Consider the following 19,825-nt stretch of genomic DNA (forward strand, 5'->3'; position numbering starts at 1 on the left):
AACTTTTAACATATATATATTACCCTTTCGGCTGGTAAATATTGGTCAAACTGTTGAAGTTGCCTGGCCCTCAACTGTTATTAGGTCAGTTTTCAGAATCTGACCCTGGATCTGTAGGGGGCGTGTCTCCTTTCGCCTGTCTGTCACACTTTTGGTACCTTCATGATTCACTGCGGTGTCCGTGTCTGCAGTACCAGAGAGAACTGGAAAAATGGCGGCGGGTTCTGGAGCTGTTAGCGGCCACGGTGGCCGCGGCGCTTTGGAGGCCACCCTGGACCGTAGATTTCAAGGAGTTTCCAACACTATGGAGTCTATACAGGGGCTGTCGACCTGGTGCATTGAAAATAAAAAGTATCACAGCCTTATCGTTCGGTACTGGATGAAGTGGCTCAAGAAATGTGAGTAGCTAACGTTAGCTTGTCATTCGTTAGCTAGCTTTCCCTGCTACTATACACACGTTAGCTAATCAATGATGTTCCTAATGTGTTACCTAAAAATGTTGACTCCATAAAGTTCATGCATAACTAAAATAAGATAGGTAATAAAACGTGTGCTTTGTACATATAGTTAGCTGCCTTGCAAGCTAATGTAACTAACTAGTTATAGTAAGGTAGTTAGTACCTACCAGTAGCTGCAGTTCAGCATATCGATATGTATATGAACGATAGCAAGCGACGTGTGATCAATTTAGTTTGGTCGAACCTGACCTGTCTGCACATATGGTTCGACATTGCACCTGTTTCGTGCGCGCTATGTTTTTGCAGAACTGCAGAGGATAGAGGAGCCAGGTAATTAGCTAGCTAGCCAAACTATCAAATGTGTTTGAACTAGAGTTAAAATGGGGGTAGTGTTGACAGCACAGGTGATACATGTTGCTGGGTAAGCAAGTGGTCTGAAAAATCGGCCTTTAGGAAGAAATCTGGGTTAGGCCCAGGGTCGATTGTATGGTTGTTTTAACGGGGTGGCAAAGAGTGGGCCAACACCAGTCATGTGGCCATGGGAAATTAGCAAATTGTACAACAAAAAGCGTTAAATTGGCTTAAAAATATGACGTATTGCATAACTGTTTCAGTGCCGCCGGCAAACGGGTGGCTAGCTGGTTTACTTTAATACAAAATATCGACAAAAGCAATTCAAAAGAGTGGGGGCATATTTTCCTCATGATTCGTCAACTCGCACATCGGATAACTGCATGTTCGGTGTGTGTCTTGACCAATCGCACATCCAGCAAAGCGCTCACCACTTTCCTGCATGGGCCTATTTATTTAGCAAATATGTTAACACATCAGACCCGACAGACACAAGCAAAAACTCTTTACATGAATGTTGCAGCATCCTACACCTAAACATTAGCTATCTGGTATGCTGTATGTGAAGAAAACGAGACGATTTCTCAGTCTGATAATCTGTAGGCTACTAACAACACAGTCTACTATGCGCCCTATCCCCCTGGCCAGGGTAAACAAAGCTGTAACGTTATGTATTTATGGCCCATTTGTTTGCATTAGGAGAAAATGTGATCAAGTTGGATTTATATTCAAACTTGGGCTGGTTAGGCTACCTAGACCTTTTCAATCCAATGTGATTAAAACTGGAAATAATTAGTCAACACAATAGTGATTACATAAGAGTTACCGTCTACATGATACAAGCCTGTATAAAGCAAGCTCAGCCCAGAGTTCTATTGTCCAATCATAGTGGTCTGTGTTTTAAAACATAATTCATATGAACAAGTACAAGGTTGCTGCAGTCTGACAGGGGTTTCATCCTCCCCAGGGCCAGGAGTTTTCTGACCTGATTAGAAAAACTGGTCCCATTATAGTCCATATAAAACCTTTTTACAACTGATTAATCACTGTCATAAGGTCTGGTGTTTTACCTGGTTAGGTTACCAGATCAGGAAGAACTCCAGGCCCAGTGGAAAAGATGTGCCCTACCACTCTGAGACTTGTTGCCACCTCTGCTGTTTCAACTGTTCATTTGTATCTGCCCAAATGTATTAAAATAAATACATGTGAAGTGATCCATATTGATCCGTATTCAAGTTAGATACTACCACCATGTCCAGTGGTAACTCCCCATCCAAGACATGTTTTATATGTTTAAGATGTATGTTTCAATACAATCTAAAAGCTCTAAAATGCTATTTGGGGAATGGCAAAAATAACTCCAGCCATTATCACTTTGGCTGATGTAGCTTCATTCAGCTCAGTCAATAAGGGACATGCATAACATTCTAGAACAAACACATGCCATAGCCTTAAGCTATAAACACCTACACTGGCTATACACTGGCTATACACTGGGAAACTAGTCTAGTTTGCTGTCAAGTCAAACAGCAGTTACCTAGCAATTCTCCACCTCTGCACTGCTTTTGTCAACTCAACTGAGAGAGAAGTCATGCTGGGCTCTCCGTAGTCCCCAAAAAGCCAGCCAGCCAATCAAACAGCCTTCCCGCCAGAATAAACTCACTGCCCTTTCTCTCCAATCTGAGCCAGATTGACAGCGCTCTGACCCAATGAGAATGGTGGGACACTAAGGGTGGCCAATCATATTTCAGGGGTGGCTAGTGCCACCCCTCGCAATGCCCCTGGGTAGGCCAAGCTAAGATCTTAACTCCAGTGTTTGGCATAGCTGTCTATGTTTGTCAAACACTGGGGTAAAATTCTTAGCTAGCTAGAGTAGGCCTGGACCTAAACTTTGACAATGTCATTCATTGTGTTTTTGAGGGGTTATTTTATGAAGTGCATGGTGTGATATGGATATGCCATGGAAATAGATATGCCAGTATTTTGTTGTTTATGGAAACTGATGTTGCCCACTTTCCTTGCCTCCAGCTATAAAGGTTTAGCTGGTTTTCAATGCTTTCATTGCCCTAAGCAGTTTTCCTTAACTTAAAATGAATTGCACTGCAGTAGACTTAACATTTGCAAGGTTGCATGTGTTCCCATCTCTCTCTGTCCCTGTCATTGGCTCAACCACATGTATATCTGTTGTCTATGGTGCTGTGCTTTATGTATGATGTCCTCAAACATTCAAACTAGCTTTTAAACTCAGTCAACCAAAGAAACTTGGTGAGTTGTAGGCTTCGTTGTCAAGGTTAAACTTTCAACTCAAAAGTTTTTTCATTTTCACTGAATGTTGGATGGCCGTGTTAACAGTTCAGCTCCTAGGGTTGTGTTGTAATGCAGTGTTTCCGCTGCACTCATTTAACTGTGGCGCTGCGCCACGGCCCCAAAAATATGAAACATACATATTTCTGTCGAGGCACACTGATGCTAGAACAGTCCAGTCCACATTTACTTTTCCCTTGCAAACAAAATGTAATGACTAGACAAATCAGATAACCGCATAGTAGAATAGTTAATCTATTTCCCTCGTGAGATTCATTCATGTTATGAGTGCTATAGGGAGGGAAACCTGCATTCTGACAAACGGATGCACAACAAATCTTGCAATCGCAGGGAAAAGCAGTTTTAATGGCCTTTGTTAAAAAGAGGGCGTTGCCAGCTTTCCATTCCTACTTTATTTATTTCTTAACTCCTGAATATGTGCGAACTGCACCACAGAGGTTTTAGCAGCATAGTGGTTAAGCACATTATCATTGCAATTTACTGTGAGTGTATAGGGGAGAGTGGGGCTAAATGTAACACAGTCAATTGTAAGGTACCTTAGTGTGAAACGACACCCTACTTCGCTTGTTTTTGGGAGGGTGACAAAAAAAATTGTGCTGAAACCGATGCCATTTTTAGTTGAGCAAGAACAGTGGCAACCAGGGAAAGTGTTGGGGGGGGGGGGGCGTGACATGAAGTGGTTTCGGTGAGAAGTAGAGGCAGGGGGGTTGCGTTACCCTGGGTGGCAGGAATACCCTAACTGGTAGGGAGGGCTACATTATATTCACTATTTATGCACGTTTTTTGGGACATTTCACTAATAGGATGATAACTAGTTAAAAGATTACATTTAGGATCTAGCTAATGATTAGGCCAATAGGGTAAATGCAGATAAGCAACCCTATGCTTCAGCCTATTTATTTATAGCCACTATGCTGCATCAGTTGGGCTACAGGTGCTAATGCTAATAGCATACCTGATAATATGGACCATGCATACGCTATATGCATGGTCAAATAGTTAAAATAATTTTAACATATGTTATTGGGTCTCCCCCCAATGAAAAATAAATCTTCCAGAGAAAATACTGTTGTAATGTGTTGCATGACCAACTGGAAATAACAGATTGAGAAAACACATAAGTGTTTATTGTTTACAGTAGTAGAGGCCTATGTGATGTTCCGTTTCTGAACGCATACCTTTTTTCCACTTGCAGAGTGAATCATACTGTACCTGAGCTGGTGCAGGTAGTGGTACACATATTGTACCACTACAACTTCAGTTCATCACGGTTTGTTTTGGAAGGCTAAAAGCATGTTAATTAGGTACCCAAAATATCTGGTACTGGCTCGCTTGTACTAGGTCAGTGATTTCTGTGTTGGGTCAGGAGGAACCACTGGTCCCCCCCCCCCGGTGGTGGTACTGAAAAGCTTTTATGTGGGTCACGGAACAGAAAAGGTTTCGGGAACCAATTTCTGCAAACTGGGCGGTCCCTCATAGAGGTACGCTAAGCTTAATGCTGTTGTAATTCCAGTTGACATGCATCATTTGCCCATGATTACTATCTGGTGGTTTACGTGGCATCGCAGTCTGCCTGGCCAAGCAGACTGCGAGGGTTGGAAATTGCCAGGGACCTCACAATACCATATTATCACCATACTTTGGTGCTGATACTATGTCTATTGCGATTTTGATACTAAGATTTTATTGCGATTTTGAAGTTCCAAACATATTGCTCACCATATGTCCACTGCAGAGGCACTAGAGGGCCATGAGAAAGTTGTGATCAGTCATGGAAATAAAAGTGCTGAAAACAATTGGTTCCCTATTTAAAATGATTGAGAACAAGCTATGGAAAAATACTGGAGTTTTGTTGCACGTGCCGCCAACTAGCCCAAAATAATATTGCAACATTGTCAAAACAACATCAAAAAGAATATCCTGATATGTAACTATATCCCCCCATCACTATGGCTTTGGAGGTTGAAACTTTAAACCCCCAGACGTGGACAGTTTGACCAGAGAGTGTGTCTGTGTTCTTTGGTCTGTTGAAATGAGTCTGTGTCCACCTAGACTACGGTGTCAGCTGTAGTAGAACAGTGATGTAGTAGAACAGTGATGCAACAGGTGTTCCATCCAAGGCCCCACATCTACACCCAATCACATGTCCTAATCATTCTGCAATATTCTCAACTGAAGATTTGCAAGGATTCGTCTTTACAATATACAGTGGGGGGGAAAAGTATTTGATCCCCTGCTGATTTTGTACGTTTGCCCACTTAATTTTAATGGTAGGTTTATTTGAACAGTGAGAGACAGAATAACAACAAAAAATCCAGAAAAACACATGTCAAAAATGTTATAAAATGATTTGCATTTTAATGAGGGAAATAAGTATTTGACCCCTCTTCAAAACATGACTTAGTACTTGGTGGCAAAACCCTTGTTGGCAATCACAGAGGTCAGACGTTTCTTGTAGTTGGCCACCAGGTTTGCACACATCTCAGGAGGGATTTTGTCCCACTCATCTTTGCAGATCTTCTCCAAGTCATTAAGGTTTCGAGGCTGACATTTGGCAACTCGAACCTTCAGCTCCCTCCACAGATTTTCTATGGGATTAAGGTCTGGAGACTGGCTAGGCCACTCCAGGACCTTAGTGTGCTTCTTCTTGAGCCACTCCTTTGTTGCCTTGGCCGTGTGTTTTGGGTCATTGTCATGCTGGAATACCCATCCACGACCCATTTTCAATGCCCTGGCTGAGGGAAGGAGGTTCTCACCCAAGATTTGACGGTCCATCGTCCTTTTGATGCGGTGAAGTTGTCCTGTCCCCTTAGCAGAAAATGATCCCCAAAGCATAATGTTTCCACTTCCATGTTTGACGGTGGGGATGGTGTTCTTGGGGTTCTAGGCAGCATTCCTCTTCCTCCAAACACGTTGAGTTGATGTCAAAGAGCTCCATTTTGGTCTCATCTGACCACAACACTTTCACCAGTTGTCCTCTGAGTCATTCAGATGTTCATTGGCAAACTTCAGTCGGGCATGTATATGTATTCTTGAGCAGGGGGACCTTGCGAGCGCTGCAGGATTTCAGTCCTTCACGGCGTAGTGTGTTACCAATTGTTTTCTTGGTGACTATGGTCCCAGCTGCCTTGAGATCATTGACAAGATCCTCCCGTGTAGTTCTGGGCTGATTCCTCACCGTTCTCATGATCATTGCAACTCCACGAGGTGAGATCTTGCATGGAGCCCCAGGCTGAGGGATATTGACAGTTCTTTTGTGTTTCTTCCATTTGCGAATAATCGCACCAACTGTTGTCACCTTCTCACCAAGCTGCTTGGCGATGGTCTTGTAGCCTATTCCAGCCTTGTGTAGGTCTACAATCTTGTCCCTGACATCCTTGGAGAGCTCTTTGGTCTTGGCCACGGTGGAGAGTTTGGAATCTGATTGATTGATTGCTTCTGTGGACAGGTGTCTTTTATACAGGTAACAAGCTGAGATTAGGAGGACTCCCTTTAAGAGTGTGCTCCTAATCAGCTCATTACCTGTATAAAAGACACCTGGGAGCCAGAAATCTTTCTGATTGAGAGGGGGTCAAATACTTATTTCCCCCACTGTAGCTTAAGCCAGGGAAGGAAGCTGGGACCCTTTTGCTATTGAAAGCGATTGTTTATTTGATATTTTGAACTGTTTCCTCTTCCCCACCACTCCTGTGCAACTCAGACAGGCCTAGACTTTAGCAAGTTCTATTTTTTGACTCCAGGATCTTTCCGAAGAAGAGCCGTTTCATGTAATAAACTTAGGATATGAATTAGAAATCATTGTTACATTCATTGGATATCTTCGGGCTCGATTCAATCCGTAGTGCTAGGCAAGTCAGTTAAGAATTTGTTCTTATTTACAATGACTGCCTACCCCGGCCAAACCTGGACCACGCTGGGCCAATTGTGTGCTGCCCTATGGGACTCCCAATCACGTCTGGATGTGATACAGCCTGGATTCGAACCAGGGACTGTAGTGACGCCTCTTGCAGTGAGATGCAGTTCCTTAGACCGCTGCGCCACTCGGGAGCCCATGCTGTTTGGTTTGTGTACTGTAGACCGCATAGAGCTTGTTGTTTTCTGTTCTGTGCTCAGTCTTCATCTCTTCCTCCCCTGGTTGTATACTTTCCAACTCGCCAGTGGGGACGTTTCTCTCTCCTTCGACTTGCCAACCGTTCTCCACTTGTACTCAACTGAGATGTATGAAAGGCTTCTGTATTGTTATTTTATGTTACAAGGTGGTAATGTATCTCTGTTTATTTTGTTACCATTTACTAAGATATACCCTACTTAGTTGGTTTACACTAGTCATCACAGCTGTCCTGCACAAGATGCTGAGGCTGTAGAGCGTAGGCTAATATCACTTTCAGTTTATCAATAAGGCTTCAATGACCCTAATTGATATTGTGGGACTCGTACATACCGTTTCTAGTCTTGTCTGGATCAGAACCTGATCTGTGTCCGTATTACCTACTCCATCAGCTGATCACTTTGAATACCTTAACTCTGGGTGTGCAGGCTTTTGAATGTATGACATTCTCCAGCTTTGATTCATTTACATTTTTTTAATTACATGAATGTCATGAACGTTGTCTTGTGTCAGAGTGTGACGACGCTGTCTGCTCTGTTCATCTGTCTGAAAACAGTGTGTCATGAATGAATAGGTGGCGGTGCTGAACATTATTATTGACATTGTGACAACCGTGTTGCATGCTGCATCTTTGAACATGTTGAACTGGATCTTCATATATTCAGGGAGGGAGATGTTAGAGCCTTTATATTGCCGTTCAAGCTAGAGGGCGACCGATTAATCGGAATGGCCGATTAATTAGGGACGATTTCAAGGTTTCATAACAATCGGTATTTTTGGACTCCGATTTGCCCAAAACATTTTTAGATGTATTTTTCGTTTTTATCTTTTTTTATTTTAATATTTTTAACCTTTTTTTTTATGTTATCTTTTTTTATATTATTATTTTTTAATTCAATAAAAAATGTTTTAATCTTTTTTTAAATATTTTTTGTACACCAACTAGGCAAGTCTGTGTTCTTAACTTTCTTATTTTCAATGACGGCCTAGGAACGGTTGGTTAACTGCCTTGTTCAGGGGCAGAACGACAGATTTTTACCTTGTCAGCTCAGGGATTCAATCTTGCTACCTTACGGTTAACTAGTCCAACGCTCTAACCACCTGCTTTACATTGCACGAGGAGCCTGCCTGTTACGCGAATGCAGTAAGAAGCCAAGGTAAGTTGCTAGCTAGCGTTAAACTTATCTTATAAAAAACAATCAATCATAATCACTAGTTAACTACACATGGTTGATGATATTACTAGTTTACTAGCGTGTCCAATACACAAGTATATATTTTTAAACCTGCATATTGCCTGCTAACATGCATTTCTTTTAACTAGGGAAAATGTGTCACCTCTTGCAACAGAGTCAGGGTATATGCAGCAGTTTGGGCCGCCTGGCTCGTTGCGAACTGTTTGAAGACTATTTATTTATTCCTAACAAAGACAGCCGACTTCGCCAAACTGGGGATGATTTAACAAAAGCGCATTTGCGAAAAAAGCACAATCGTTGCACGACTGTACCTAACCATAAACATCAATGCCTTTCTTAAAATCAATACACAGAAGTATATATTTTTAAACCTGCATATTTGGCTAAAATAAATCCAGGTTAGCAGGCAATATTAACCAGGTGAAATTGTGTCACTTCTCTTGCGTTCATTGCACGCAGAGTCAGGGTATATGCAACAGTTTGGGCCGCCTGGCTCGTTGCGAACTAATTTGCCAGAATTTTACGTAATTATGACATAACATTGAAGGTTGTACAATGTAACAGCAATATTTAGACTTAGGGATGCCACCCGTTAGATAAAATACGGAACAGTTCCGCATTTCACTGAAAGAATAATCGTTTTGTTTTCGAGATGATAGTTTCCAGATTCGACCATATTAATGACCTAAGGCTCGTATTTCTGTGTGTTTATTATATTATAATTAAGTCTATGATTTGATATTTCATAGAGCAGTCTGATTGAGTGGTTTTAGGCACCAGCAGGCTCGTAAGCATTCATTCAAACAGCACTTTCGTGCGTTTTGCCAGCAGCTCTACGCAAAGCTTCAAGCATTGCACTGTTTATGACTTCAAGCCTATCAACTCCCGAGATTAGGCTGGTGTAACCGATGTGAAATGGCTAGCTAGTTAGCGGGGTGCGCGCTAATAGTGTTTCAAACGTCACTCGCTCTGAGACTTGGAGTAGTTGTTCCCCTTGCTCTGCATGGGTAACGCTGCTTCGAGGGTGGCTGTTGTCGATGTGTTCTTGGTTCGAGCCCAGGTAGGAGCGAGGAGAGGGACGGAAGCTATACTGTTACACTGGCAATACTAAAGTGCCTATAAGAACATCCAATAGTCAAAGGTATATCAAATACAAACCGTATAGAGAGAAATAGTCCAACAATTCCTATAATAACTACAACCTAAGACTTCTTACCTGGGAATATTGAAGACTCGTGTTAAAAGGAACCACCAGCTTTCATATGTTCTCATGTTCTGAGCAAGGAACTTAAACGTTAGCTTTCTTACATGGCACATATTGCACTTTTACTTTCTTCTCCAACACTTTGTTTTTGCATTATTTAAATCAAATTGAACATGTTTCATTATTTATTTCAGGCTAAATTGATTTATTGATGTATTATATTAAGTTAAAATAAGTGTTCATTCAGTATTGTTGTAATTGTCATTATTACAAATAAATTGTAAAAATCGTCCGATTAATCGGTAGTGGGTTTTCCCCCTGGTCCTCCAGTAATCGGTATCGGCGTTGAAAAATCATAATCGGTCGACCTCTAGTTCAAGCTGTGTTTTTCCCCCAACCACCAGGCTTCCTTTATGTTGGACTCCATTTACCTGCATGACAAACCTGTTTGGTTTCCATGTCTTAGCCTTGCCTGTAACACAGGGCTTCAGTTGAAGTTGTCAGTTGAAAAAAGTGTGCGCTGCAGTAATGAAGTTTTGTCTGTGCGTTAATTATGCTTTAGATAGAAAAGTGAATATCAGCTTGTCATGACATCTGACTGTCACTTAGTAAAAGCACTGCACTGTTTGTCATTTCAGTGAAGTTTCCCATGGACACTGGTTGGTTTTGCTATATTTCCAGAATTGATTAGAAAATGCATGCATTAGCTAATAGGTCTTCCACAGGGCAGTCTAGGTTTAGGCTGGTCATCCACTGGGCGAGGGCGGTTTAGGTTGGTCATCCACTGGGCGAGGGCGGTCTAGGTTTAGGTTGGTCATCCACTGGGCGGTCTAGGTTTAGGCTGGTCATCCACTGGGCGGTCTAGGTTTAGGCTGGTCATCCACTGGGCGGTCTAGGTTTAGGTTGGTCATCCACTGGGCGGTCTAGGTTTAGGCTGGTCATCCACTGGGCGGTCTAGGTTTAGGCTGGTCATCCACTGGGCGGTCTAGGTTTAGCCTGATCATCCACTGGGCGTCTAGGTTTAGGCTGGTCATCCACTGGGCGGTCTAGGTTTAGGCTGGTCATCCACTGGGCGGTTTAGGCTGGTCATCCACTGGGCGGTTTAGGCTGGTCATCCACTGGGCGGTCTAGGTTTAGGCTGGTCATCCACTGGGCGGTCTAGGTTTAGCCTGGTCATCCACTGGGCGGTCTAGGTTTAGGCTGGTCATCCACTGGGCGGTCTAGGTTTAGGCTGGTCATCCACTGGGCGGTCTAGGTTTAGCCTGGTCATCCACCCGGGCGGTCTAGGTTTAGCCTGGTCATCCACCCGGGCGGTCTAGGTTTAGGCTGGTCATCCACTGGGCGGTCTAGGTTTAGGCTGGTCATCCACTGGGCGGTCTAGGTTTAGGCTGGTCATCCACTGGGCGGTCTAGGTTTAGGCTGGTCATCCACTGGGCGGTCTAGGTTTAGGCTGGTCATCCACTGGGCGGTCTAGGTTTAGGCTGGTCATCCACTGGGCGGTCTAGGTTTAGGCTGGTCATCCACTGGGCGGTCTAGGCTTCGGCAGGTTAAGGTTTTTGAGGTGGTTAAACATCAGGCTTCTGAGGACACACTAACCCTCTTCCTCCTCCACCTATTCTTCTTCTTCCCTGTCTTCCTCTCCTTCTCGCCATCAGCGGACACCAACCACCGTCTGAATCTGTTCTATCTAGCCAATGATGTAATCCAGAACTGCAAGAGAAAGAACGCCATCGTCTACCGCTCAGCCTTCGCTGAGGTGCTCCCCAACGCTGCACTAATGGTCAAGTGAGTGAACTGCGCTGGATTATATGAATATTGTGAGGCACATCCTAACTTCCATTTGAGGCACGCTTTAATTGTCAATGGGGTGACTAAGTGAACATCTGATTTAGGTGGAAGTTAGGATTAGCCCATGTATGATGAAATTGACCACCAATCTCTTGCTGACTGAATCTGTGCCCTTCTAACCTCTTGCCCTTTGACCTGTTGTCTTGCCAGAGACCCGAAGGTACGTAAGTCGGTGGAGCGGATCTTCACTATCTGGGAGGAGAGGAACGTCTATCCTGAGGAACTCATCACCCAGCTCAAAGCCAACCTGGCCAAGAAGGAGAGAGAGAGGGAGAAGGAGAAGGCTAAAGAGACGCCTCCTCCACCAGGTCAGTCTCCTATGCTCCTATTTCTTTCTCTCCTCTGTCACCATCTTTTCCTTTTGCCATCTCTCTCTATTTCTGTAACCTCTGGGTCTGTATGAGTCAACAGGTCAGTGTGTTGTGTTGTTCATGTGCTGTGGTTTTGTCCTGTAGCCCCAGTCAACCCCAAAGCTGCCCTGAAGTCCAAGATTGTGGCTGATTTCATAGTAAGTGTATTTTATTCTGTCCTCTGCTAAATTGCTTTGACCCTTTTTAAAGGGGTAATCTGCAGTTGCTACATCCATTTTTGGTTTTGATAAATGAATGATTTGTACCCATTGATTCTTGAAGAATATAACTTTTATAAATGCCTCATGAGCTTAGTTCAACTGTCACACCCCATCAGAACCCCAAATATAAGCTTGTTTTACTCCAATATTTCTAAACAACAAATGTAATCGAACACTATATAGCCTCAACATGGTTAAAACGATAATGTTGATATCATGGATGGTCAGTCCTTGTATCCATAGCTCTGTCTATGAATTTGAGTGGTTCCATTTCTTCAGCCCCATCCCTCAGCTTTTTACCCAAACAGTGGTGGGATGATGCTTTATTGTTTCAACTGATGATTGGCCCTTGATGGAGATGCACACAATAATACTTTTTCCCTCCTTCCCCATGCCCTCCCTCTTTCCTTCCCCCTCTCTCTCCAGCCCCAGTCGTTCATCGAGCAGCTGGCGGGCTTCAAACGGGTGGTGGAGGAGGAGGAGCTGAGGGAGACCCAGCTGACAGCTCTCAGAGTGGACGTCTGCAGCACGGAGGCCCTCAAGAGACTCAAAGGTCAGTGGTCAAAACAGGGTTAAGGCCAGGGGTCATGCCTAGGGTTACGGTGACTGTATTACCGGCAGTCATGGGTCATGACTGCAGTCAAATTCCACGTGACCGTTGAATCACGGTAACTAGGCGTCTCCAAAACGGCGCTCTGATGTCCCCTGTGGTCATTAGTAGCCTACCAAACTTGCTAATGGCCTGGTACTCAGCGCTCTATTGACCCTCAAATCACTCTGACATCAATGCAATAGAAAGTCAAATGAAACACTTCATGAGAGCCCTGGCATTAAGAGTTTGAAGGGAATAGGATCACCTGTTGTGTAGCGAGAGCCAGCTCATAGCTGGTTGATGCATAGAATAAAGTACATGTTCCTATAAGCCCATGTTGGACAACATTTCTATAGGCTATGCTATTCAATTGTGTGAGAAAACAGAGTTTTGATGGCCTCTAATAAAAAGAGGAGAATCCCATCAGCTTTCTATAGGCTAGGCCTCCTATATTTATTTCTCAGCTCTCCTAATATTAAGCACATTGTAAAGCAAAGCAATCAGAGTGGCGCTCCTGAGTGGTGCGGCGGTCTAAGACACTGATCAGTGATAGAGGTGTCACTACAGATCCGGGTTCGACCCCGGGTTGTGTCGCGACCGGGAGACCCATGAGGCGGTGCACAATTGGCCCAGCGTCGTCTGGGTTAGGGGAGGGTTTGGCCGGCTGGGATATCCTTGTCCCATTGCGCTCTAGCGACTCCTTGTGGCGGCCGGGCACATGCACGCTGGCTCCGACATATTGGTGCGGCTGGCTTCTGTGTACTCTTGTTTAAATTACTTATCTCTACCCCAGACAAGGCCGGAGGGAACAAGTTTGCCAAGGACTTTGAAGAGGGCAGCCAGAAGCTGCAGGAGTTTGTCAGTTTCCTGGAGAACCAGATGCCTGTAGGGCCCCCTCTGCTGGAGGCTCTGGGAAACGCAGACGTCTTCTATGAGATGCAATACAAGGAAGTCAAGATCGTGGCCAGCGTGAGTATTAACCAGTCATTCAGGCAATCAATCTGATTGTCATCTATCAAATAAATAAATAATCTAATACATCTAATTCTATGGTTCTAATTTTCAAGGCCTATAAAACCTTTGCCAACCGTGTGGTCAACCTCAAACGTAAACTGGATGCCCTCAAGTCCTCCCTTCCCGGGACCGAGGACTCTCCCATCCCCTCCCCCTCTGAGGACGCTCCCTCACCCACCGGCTCTGACTCCCCCTTCCTGGGGCTGGGAGGAGGCCGAGGGGGTAGGCTGGGTTTTGACCCGGACCTGGATGGGAGTGCCATGGACGAGAGGGATATGGGGGTTGTGAGAGAGGGGGACAACAGAGATGTGGAGGACATGGATCTGTCTGAGGAGGACATGGAGACAGCCAACACAGGTGAGATGGCAGTAGGGAATTCTCAAGGAGACTAAACCTTGTCAAAATGTACACTTTAACCCCTTGTGTTTCCATCAGCTGAGAAGCAGTCATCATCAGCCACCGTTTCCAAGGTGACCAGCTCCAAGACCGCAGCAAAACCCGCCCCTGTCACACTCGTTCGAACCTCCACCGAGTCCCCTCTCAAAAAGGCAGCCACGTCTACCCCCACGCCAGTGACCCCCAGCACCCCTACGAGCGCGGGTGTGAGTGGTCCTAGCGGTCCGACCGCTCCTCTGGGAATGAACCTGGCCAACGTGGACCTGGGCAAGATCAGCTCCATACTGAGCAGTATCACATCAGCCATGAAGAACACAGGTGTGTGTTTGTCTGTACTTGGCAAGATAAGCAGAGTTAATATATGGATTCTGTGACATGCTGGTACAGAAATGTTATAACATGTTTGCATAAGATTGTTCTCTCTCTGTCTCTCTTTCTCTCTGTGTCTCTGTCTCTCTCAGCAGCCAGCCCTGTGTCTCGCCCCTCCCCTGGAACTCCCACCACCCCCTCTGGCCAATCATCTTCCTCCAAAACCCCAGTTGGACCCACCCCTCCTAGCCCAGCCCTGGCCAGCATCCTGTCCAGAGTGAACGTCACCCCTGAAGGCATCCTCAACGCCCTGTCAAAGACCCACACACAGGGTGAGACACACACAAGATAGTAAACCAGATAGGCAGATTTATAGACAGACTTTGAGATGGGATATGCAAGGCTTCTGTTGGAATTGTTTTGGGGGGCACTTTTTATGCTGAGTAACTTGTGTATCTGCTGGTGTAATTATCTCCACCCACCCCACTTTCTCTCTCCCTCCCCATGTCTTTGTTTCTCTCCATCTTCTCTTCTCTCTCCTCAGGTCTGTCCTCTCTGCTGAGGTCTGGTAGCTCCTCCTCCTCTGCCCCCTCCTCCCATGCCTCCCCAGACTCCTCAGCAGCCAAGGGCCCCCCCACACCCACCACTCCTAGCAACACCAAACCCCCCCTGACCAACAGTCTCAAACGAGACACACCTGAGAGGAGCAGAGGAGCCAGGGATTGGGAGAAAAACCGAGAGGCCTCCCCTCCTCCTCCTCCTCCTCCCCCTCCCCCTCTCCCTAGCCGCTCTGTCTCTCCTCCCAGCCTAGAGTCTAAGATCAACCGTTTCCTCCAGGGGAACCCCGGGTTCAGTCTGGGCCTGGGGGATGGGAGCCCTCTGCTGGGGGGAGACGGGGTAGACGGGACCCCCGTCAGGGATGAGAGCGGGGGCACCCCCACCCAGGACGAAATCATGGACACACCAGGGGGTGTCTCCTCTGACCCCCTTGGCCTCAACAGTGACCCCAAGAGCTTAGGCTCATCCATAGGTCATGATCTTTCACCCACGGCCTACCGCAGTGACCCTTGGGACGCCGTCATCACCCCAACAGGAAGCAGCAGCGACGTGGACTTCCTCTCTTCCTCTTCTCGTTTCCAAGGCTACGGAGCGGGGAAGAAGGCCGCCAAGCTGAAGGAGGAAGATTCGAAGAGGAAGATTAGCTCTTCATCACTGGGAAGCAGCAAGGTCAAGAAGGATGGACAGAACAGTCACGGGAAGAGTCACGGGAACGACAGATCAGTCGAAGGAGAGAGGAGAGCGTCCATAGGTTCTCGCAAGACCAGCAGCGGGTCAGAGGAGGGAGGAATGAGTGGAACGAGGGATGAAAAGGGAAAGAGGGGAGGAGAGGATGGTGGGGGCTCATCTGACGGGGAGGGAGGGCAGTACCACCGCATCGAGACCCTGGTGTCGCCTTGCACAGAGGGAGCACCTTTCCAATCACTGGGGGGCTTCTCAAACCGCCAGCCAACCGGAGAGCGCATCCAGACGGTGGAAAGTATCCGCGTGATTGGCCAAGGGCTGCGTCGCGGGGGTGGAGGAGAAGGGGGGAGGCCAGGCGGAGGGATGTGGTACGATGAGGAAGGGTACCTGGATGCCCAGCCCCCCTCACCTTCTCCTCAGGGCGGCTCTGACGACATGACTTCACCCACCATGCCTCCCCCGACCTCACACCACCACCTTCCTCCTCATCCTCATTCTAATCACCCTCCCCACCCTCATCCGCACGGCCCCCCACCCCAGTTTCAGATGCCCCCCTACCATGGGGAGAACCCCCAGGGTCCCCTCCCCTCACACCTCCACCATCACCCCCCTCCTCCCTTCTTCAACTCCCCTCCTCCACCCATCCCACGCCCTCCACCCCCTCCCATGCCCCAGCTCCCTCCACCCCCGCGCAACTTCCTCCCCCCCTCGGCAGTCATGGTAGGCGGGGTTCTAGTCCCCATTGACCGCCAACTGCCCCTCCCTCCCCAGGTCCGCCCAGACGGAGGAGGAGACCGAGGGGGGATGGGAGGGGGACCCAGGGGGGGTAAAGGTGGCCCCACTCCCCTCATGTCCTCTCTGTTAGGGGAGCCCCCTAAGATGCCTCGTCCCGGCACAGTCAAAGAGCATTTCGCTCCCCGCCACGCACCCCCTCTCCACCGCCCCGGCACCCCCGGTGCCCCGCCTCCCTTATTGGGCCGTGTCAAGGATGGCATCAACCTCCCTCCTCCCTCTCCCTCCTCCTCCACCCCTCCCTCTCCCTCAGGCGACCCCCTGCTTCCTCGCCCCCAAGCTCCTCCGCTCCAGCACCCTCCAGCTAGCCCGCCTGCCCAGCCCCGACACCCAAACCCCAACCATCCCCACCGTCCCTCGCCGTCCCTCCTGCGCCTACCCTCCCCTAACCCCCACCCCTCCATCAACTCTATCCCCCAGAGACCTCTACTCCACCCTCGTGGCCCCCCTCTCCACCCGCACCTAAACCGAGAGCCACCCATGTTCCGCGGGGGCAAGCGTCCTGGCCCTCCATTTGGCGGGGGCCGAGGAGGTCCCTTCTACCCCCCCAAGAGACCTTTCTTACCCCCACGCTATTGAAATGTTAACCCATGCTGAATGAAAAGCAACCCACACACCTAGCTACCCGACACAGGGAGAAGATGTGTAGAACCCTTATGGTATGAGCCCAGTCTGTCCTCACTATGTTAATCCTAGTGGAGTCATTTGTTTTACTACATTTAGCTGATCGCACCTTGACACAAACTAGCTCGTCACCTCACCACAATACAGTACCAGCTTAGCAATTATGCACAGTGTTATGGATGAAATGGGTAACCAAACCAAATCTGCCACCCCTCCCCTCCTCCAATCCCCAGGAGCAACAATGTTCTCTGCTTCCCCTCACTAAAGCAGTGAGGGAGTAATGGAGGTGTGAACTAGAAGGAAGACGACAAGCACAGATCAAATAGAAACAGGTGGTTATTCTATTTCACTAAAATTCTACTTACCTCCGGTATTGTGTGAATAAGCTGATATAAACACTTTCAGAGAGAAAGAGAGCGAGAGATAGATGGGATGGGCTGGAGAGATGGGATGGGCTGGATGGAGGGATAGATGGGATGGATGGAGAGATGGGATGGGATGGATGGATGGAGGGATAGATGGGATGGATGGAGAGATGGGATGGGATGGAGGGATAGATGGGATGGATGGAGAGATGGGATGGGATGGATGGAGGGATAGATGGGATGGATGGATGGAGGGAGCGATAGATGGGATGGATGGATGGATGGATGGAGGGAGCGATAGATGGCAGGGGGTTTGATTGAGGAACAAAGTTGCTCACTGAGAGTGTGTCCTAAATACAACCATTTTTCTCAATAGGATTTGGTTCTCCAGATGAGTGCTGACTTTATGATCAGTGATGTTGTGGAGTTTCTCCACCATAACCCCTACGTGCTCACAGTGCATCATATTGGAAATAATAACCTTGTTTCTCTCCTTCTAGAGGTTTTCATGCTTAAGTCTCTCTTCCCTCTGTATATTTCTCAGCTTTTAAATGTATAGACTGAATGAGTTGGCTGTGTTGCGACTGTTAAACCTCGGTTGTTTGTGTAAAGAGCAGAGTCATCGCTATTCGCTAACTTGTGATTGACGCCATTGTGAAGAAGCCTTAGCTTTAGTTACACACCGAAGGCAGAGATGTTCGTGCTTCTCATTGCTCTAACAAAACACCAGTCTGTCCATCTCCATCTCTCCAATCTGAGGGGGGAGGAGAGTGAAGAATCGTCCAGTGTAAAGACGCATTTAACCGATAATGATGAGTTGTGGAGACTCACAGTAGTTGAGGCGGGTGCTTTAGAAGTTTGAACTATGAACCCGCTGTGTCTCTCTACTAGGCCATCGCTACCTGTATTGTCTTTAATAAAATCCAGTTTCAACCCAACCAAGGGGAGGGTACTACTTTCTTTGATACAGTCATGGATACCGGTAAGACCAGTCGCAGCAGTTGTCATGGCTGCTGCAGTATGATAATGTTATTTTGTAGTTATTCAAAGCTGAATTGAAATGCTGAAACATTACTTATAACAGTACAAACAATGTCATTTTGTTGCCCAACTGCTGATTTGTTCTGAGTTGTTTTGGATTTCTTGCTGTGATTTTTGTTGTGGCTGTAACTTCATGTCAGATGTAAAATATCTATACTTGCCTATGCATGTGCAGTGCACTGTCTGTCCAGTCCAGAAGTTTTTTTGTTTTGTTACTTTTGACCTTTTCCCTTCGCTACCTTTCCTAGATTTATCCTCCTTTCCTTCCTCTGACGCTGTACATTTACAACTGTAGAATACCAAATAACACCGATGACGAAGTGATGAGTGAATTATCTGCAAACATTCATTACTCATTAAGATGATGGAAAACTATGTAAATGCTCCTCTAAATTTCCCGTCAGTGTTAGTTTATGAGTTTATAGTGTTCTGCTATAAATGTCTGAATGGAAGCGATGCTGTTCTGAATCAATGGTACAGAGCAGCTACTACTCTGACTATATGTATGATGTGATGCATCTCTGTCACTGCTGATAATGACTAGATTAACGCAGGCAGGTTGGTTTGCGCACGTTTCCCTGCTGTACAGCAGACTAATGACATCCCTTCTAACTCATACCTCAGTTAGACAGAGCTAGCCACTAGGGTGGATTCAGAGATGTAATCATTTTCTTTGAACAGTTTGTTTAAATAATATTGTCATTCAATGTACCCTTGAGTTTGAAATATGTTTGTTTGAATAATTTGCGTGAAAATGCTTAAGATTTGATGAATCTGATGGTGTGTGTGTGTAGTATGCATTAACTATGTAATGATTCAGTCATGAAGGGGTGGTTGTTATGTTCTCCTTGTGTTTAGATGCATTGCTATTCTTTTTATGATCATCAATGATGTTCTATCATTAATCTTTTGAGTGTCCAATCCTTTCCGATGCTACTGCTCTCCTCTCTCTACCACTGAGCCGTCTTGTAGTTCAGGGATTTACTATGTTTACCTATGACTGTCACAATTTAGACATCCAGCCAGGCATTTACTTCATATGAAGACTTTACAGTTTAAACCACACTCCATGGAGTCCTACTGCATGTGTTTTTGTTTTAAACACAGCCTCTGCAATTATGAATATTCAATTCATAATCAACCCCTTGGCCTTACCTTTTAGGCACTTGTCGATCTGGGAGGATTAGATGGGTGTAAGCCAATCAGAGGCAAGGTGCAGCTATTACCGTATTGCACCTATCCAATCCTTTCATATATGTGAAGTGTGTAGTAGAGACTAGGGGTTGATTTGGTGACCGGAACGGGCCACAGAGCACTGACATGAAGACAGTACTGTACCATATCGGTTAAGACCAGTGGTGGCTGGTGGCACTTTATATGGGGAGGACG

The 19,825-nt window shown here is 46.3% G+C and overlaps 1 protein-coding gene across 3 annotated transcripts; it reads left to right on the forward strand.

Moving 5' to 3' along the window:
- Nucleotides 1-145: 145 nt before the first annotated feature.
- LOC123723768 (regulation of nuclear pre-mRNA domain-containing protein 2) lies at nucleotides 146-19,341 on the forward strand. Of its 3 annotated transcripts, XR_014392413.1 has the most exons (11): nucleotides 146-398; nucleotides 11,298-11,427; nucleotides 11,641-11,798; nucleotides 11,946-11,998; nucleotides 12,488-12,614; nucleotides 13,447-13,622; nucleotides 13,721-14,024; nucleotides 14,103-14,381; nucleotides 14,525-14,704; nucleotides 14,917-17,065; nucleotides 17,264-19,341. XR_014392413.1 is itself a non-coding variant. In XM_045718865.2 (10 exons), the coding sequence occupies exons 1-10, from the start codon at nucleotides 212-214 to the stop codon at nucleotides 16,983-16,985; spliced, it is 3,663 nt and encodes a 1,220-aa protein (XP_045574821.2). In that variant the 5' UTR covers nucleotides 146-211; the 3' UTR covers nucleotides 16,986-19,341. The 3 variants fall into 3 exon arrangements, 2 of the variants coding, with proteins under 2 accessions (XP_045574821.2, XP_045574822.2); XM_045718865.2 differs by having other exon boundaries at nucleotides 14,917-19,341; XM_045718866.2 differs by having other exon boundaries at nucleotides 14,528-14,704; nucleotides 14,917-19,341.
- The last annotated feature ends 484 nt before the right edge of the window (nucleotides 19,342-19,825 follow it).

The sequence above is a fragment of the Salmo salar genome, chromosome 05 (genome assembly GCF_965601325.2).
Source record: "Salmo salar chromosome 05, fSalSal1, whole genome shotgun sequence".
Taxonomy (NCBI): domain Eukaryota; kingdom Metazoa; phylum Chordata; class Actinopteri; order Salmoniformes; family Salmonidae; genus Salmo; species Salmo salar.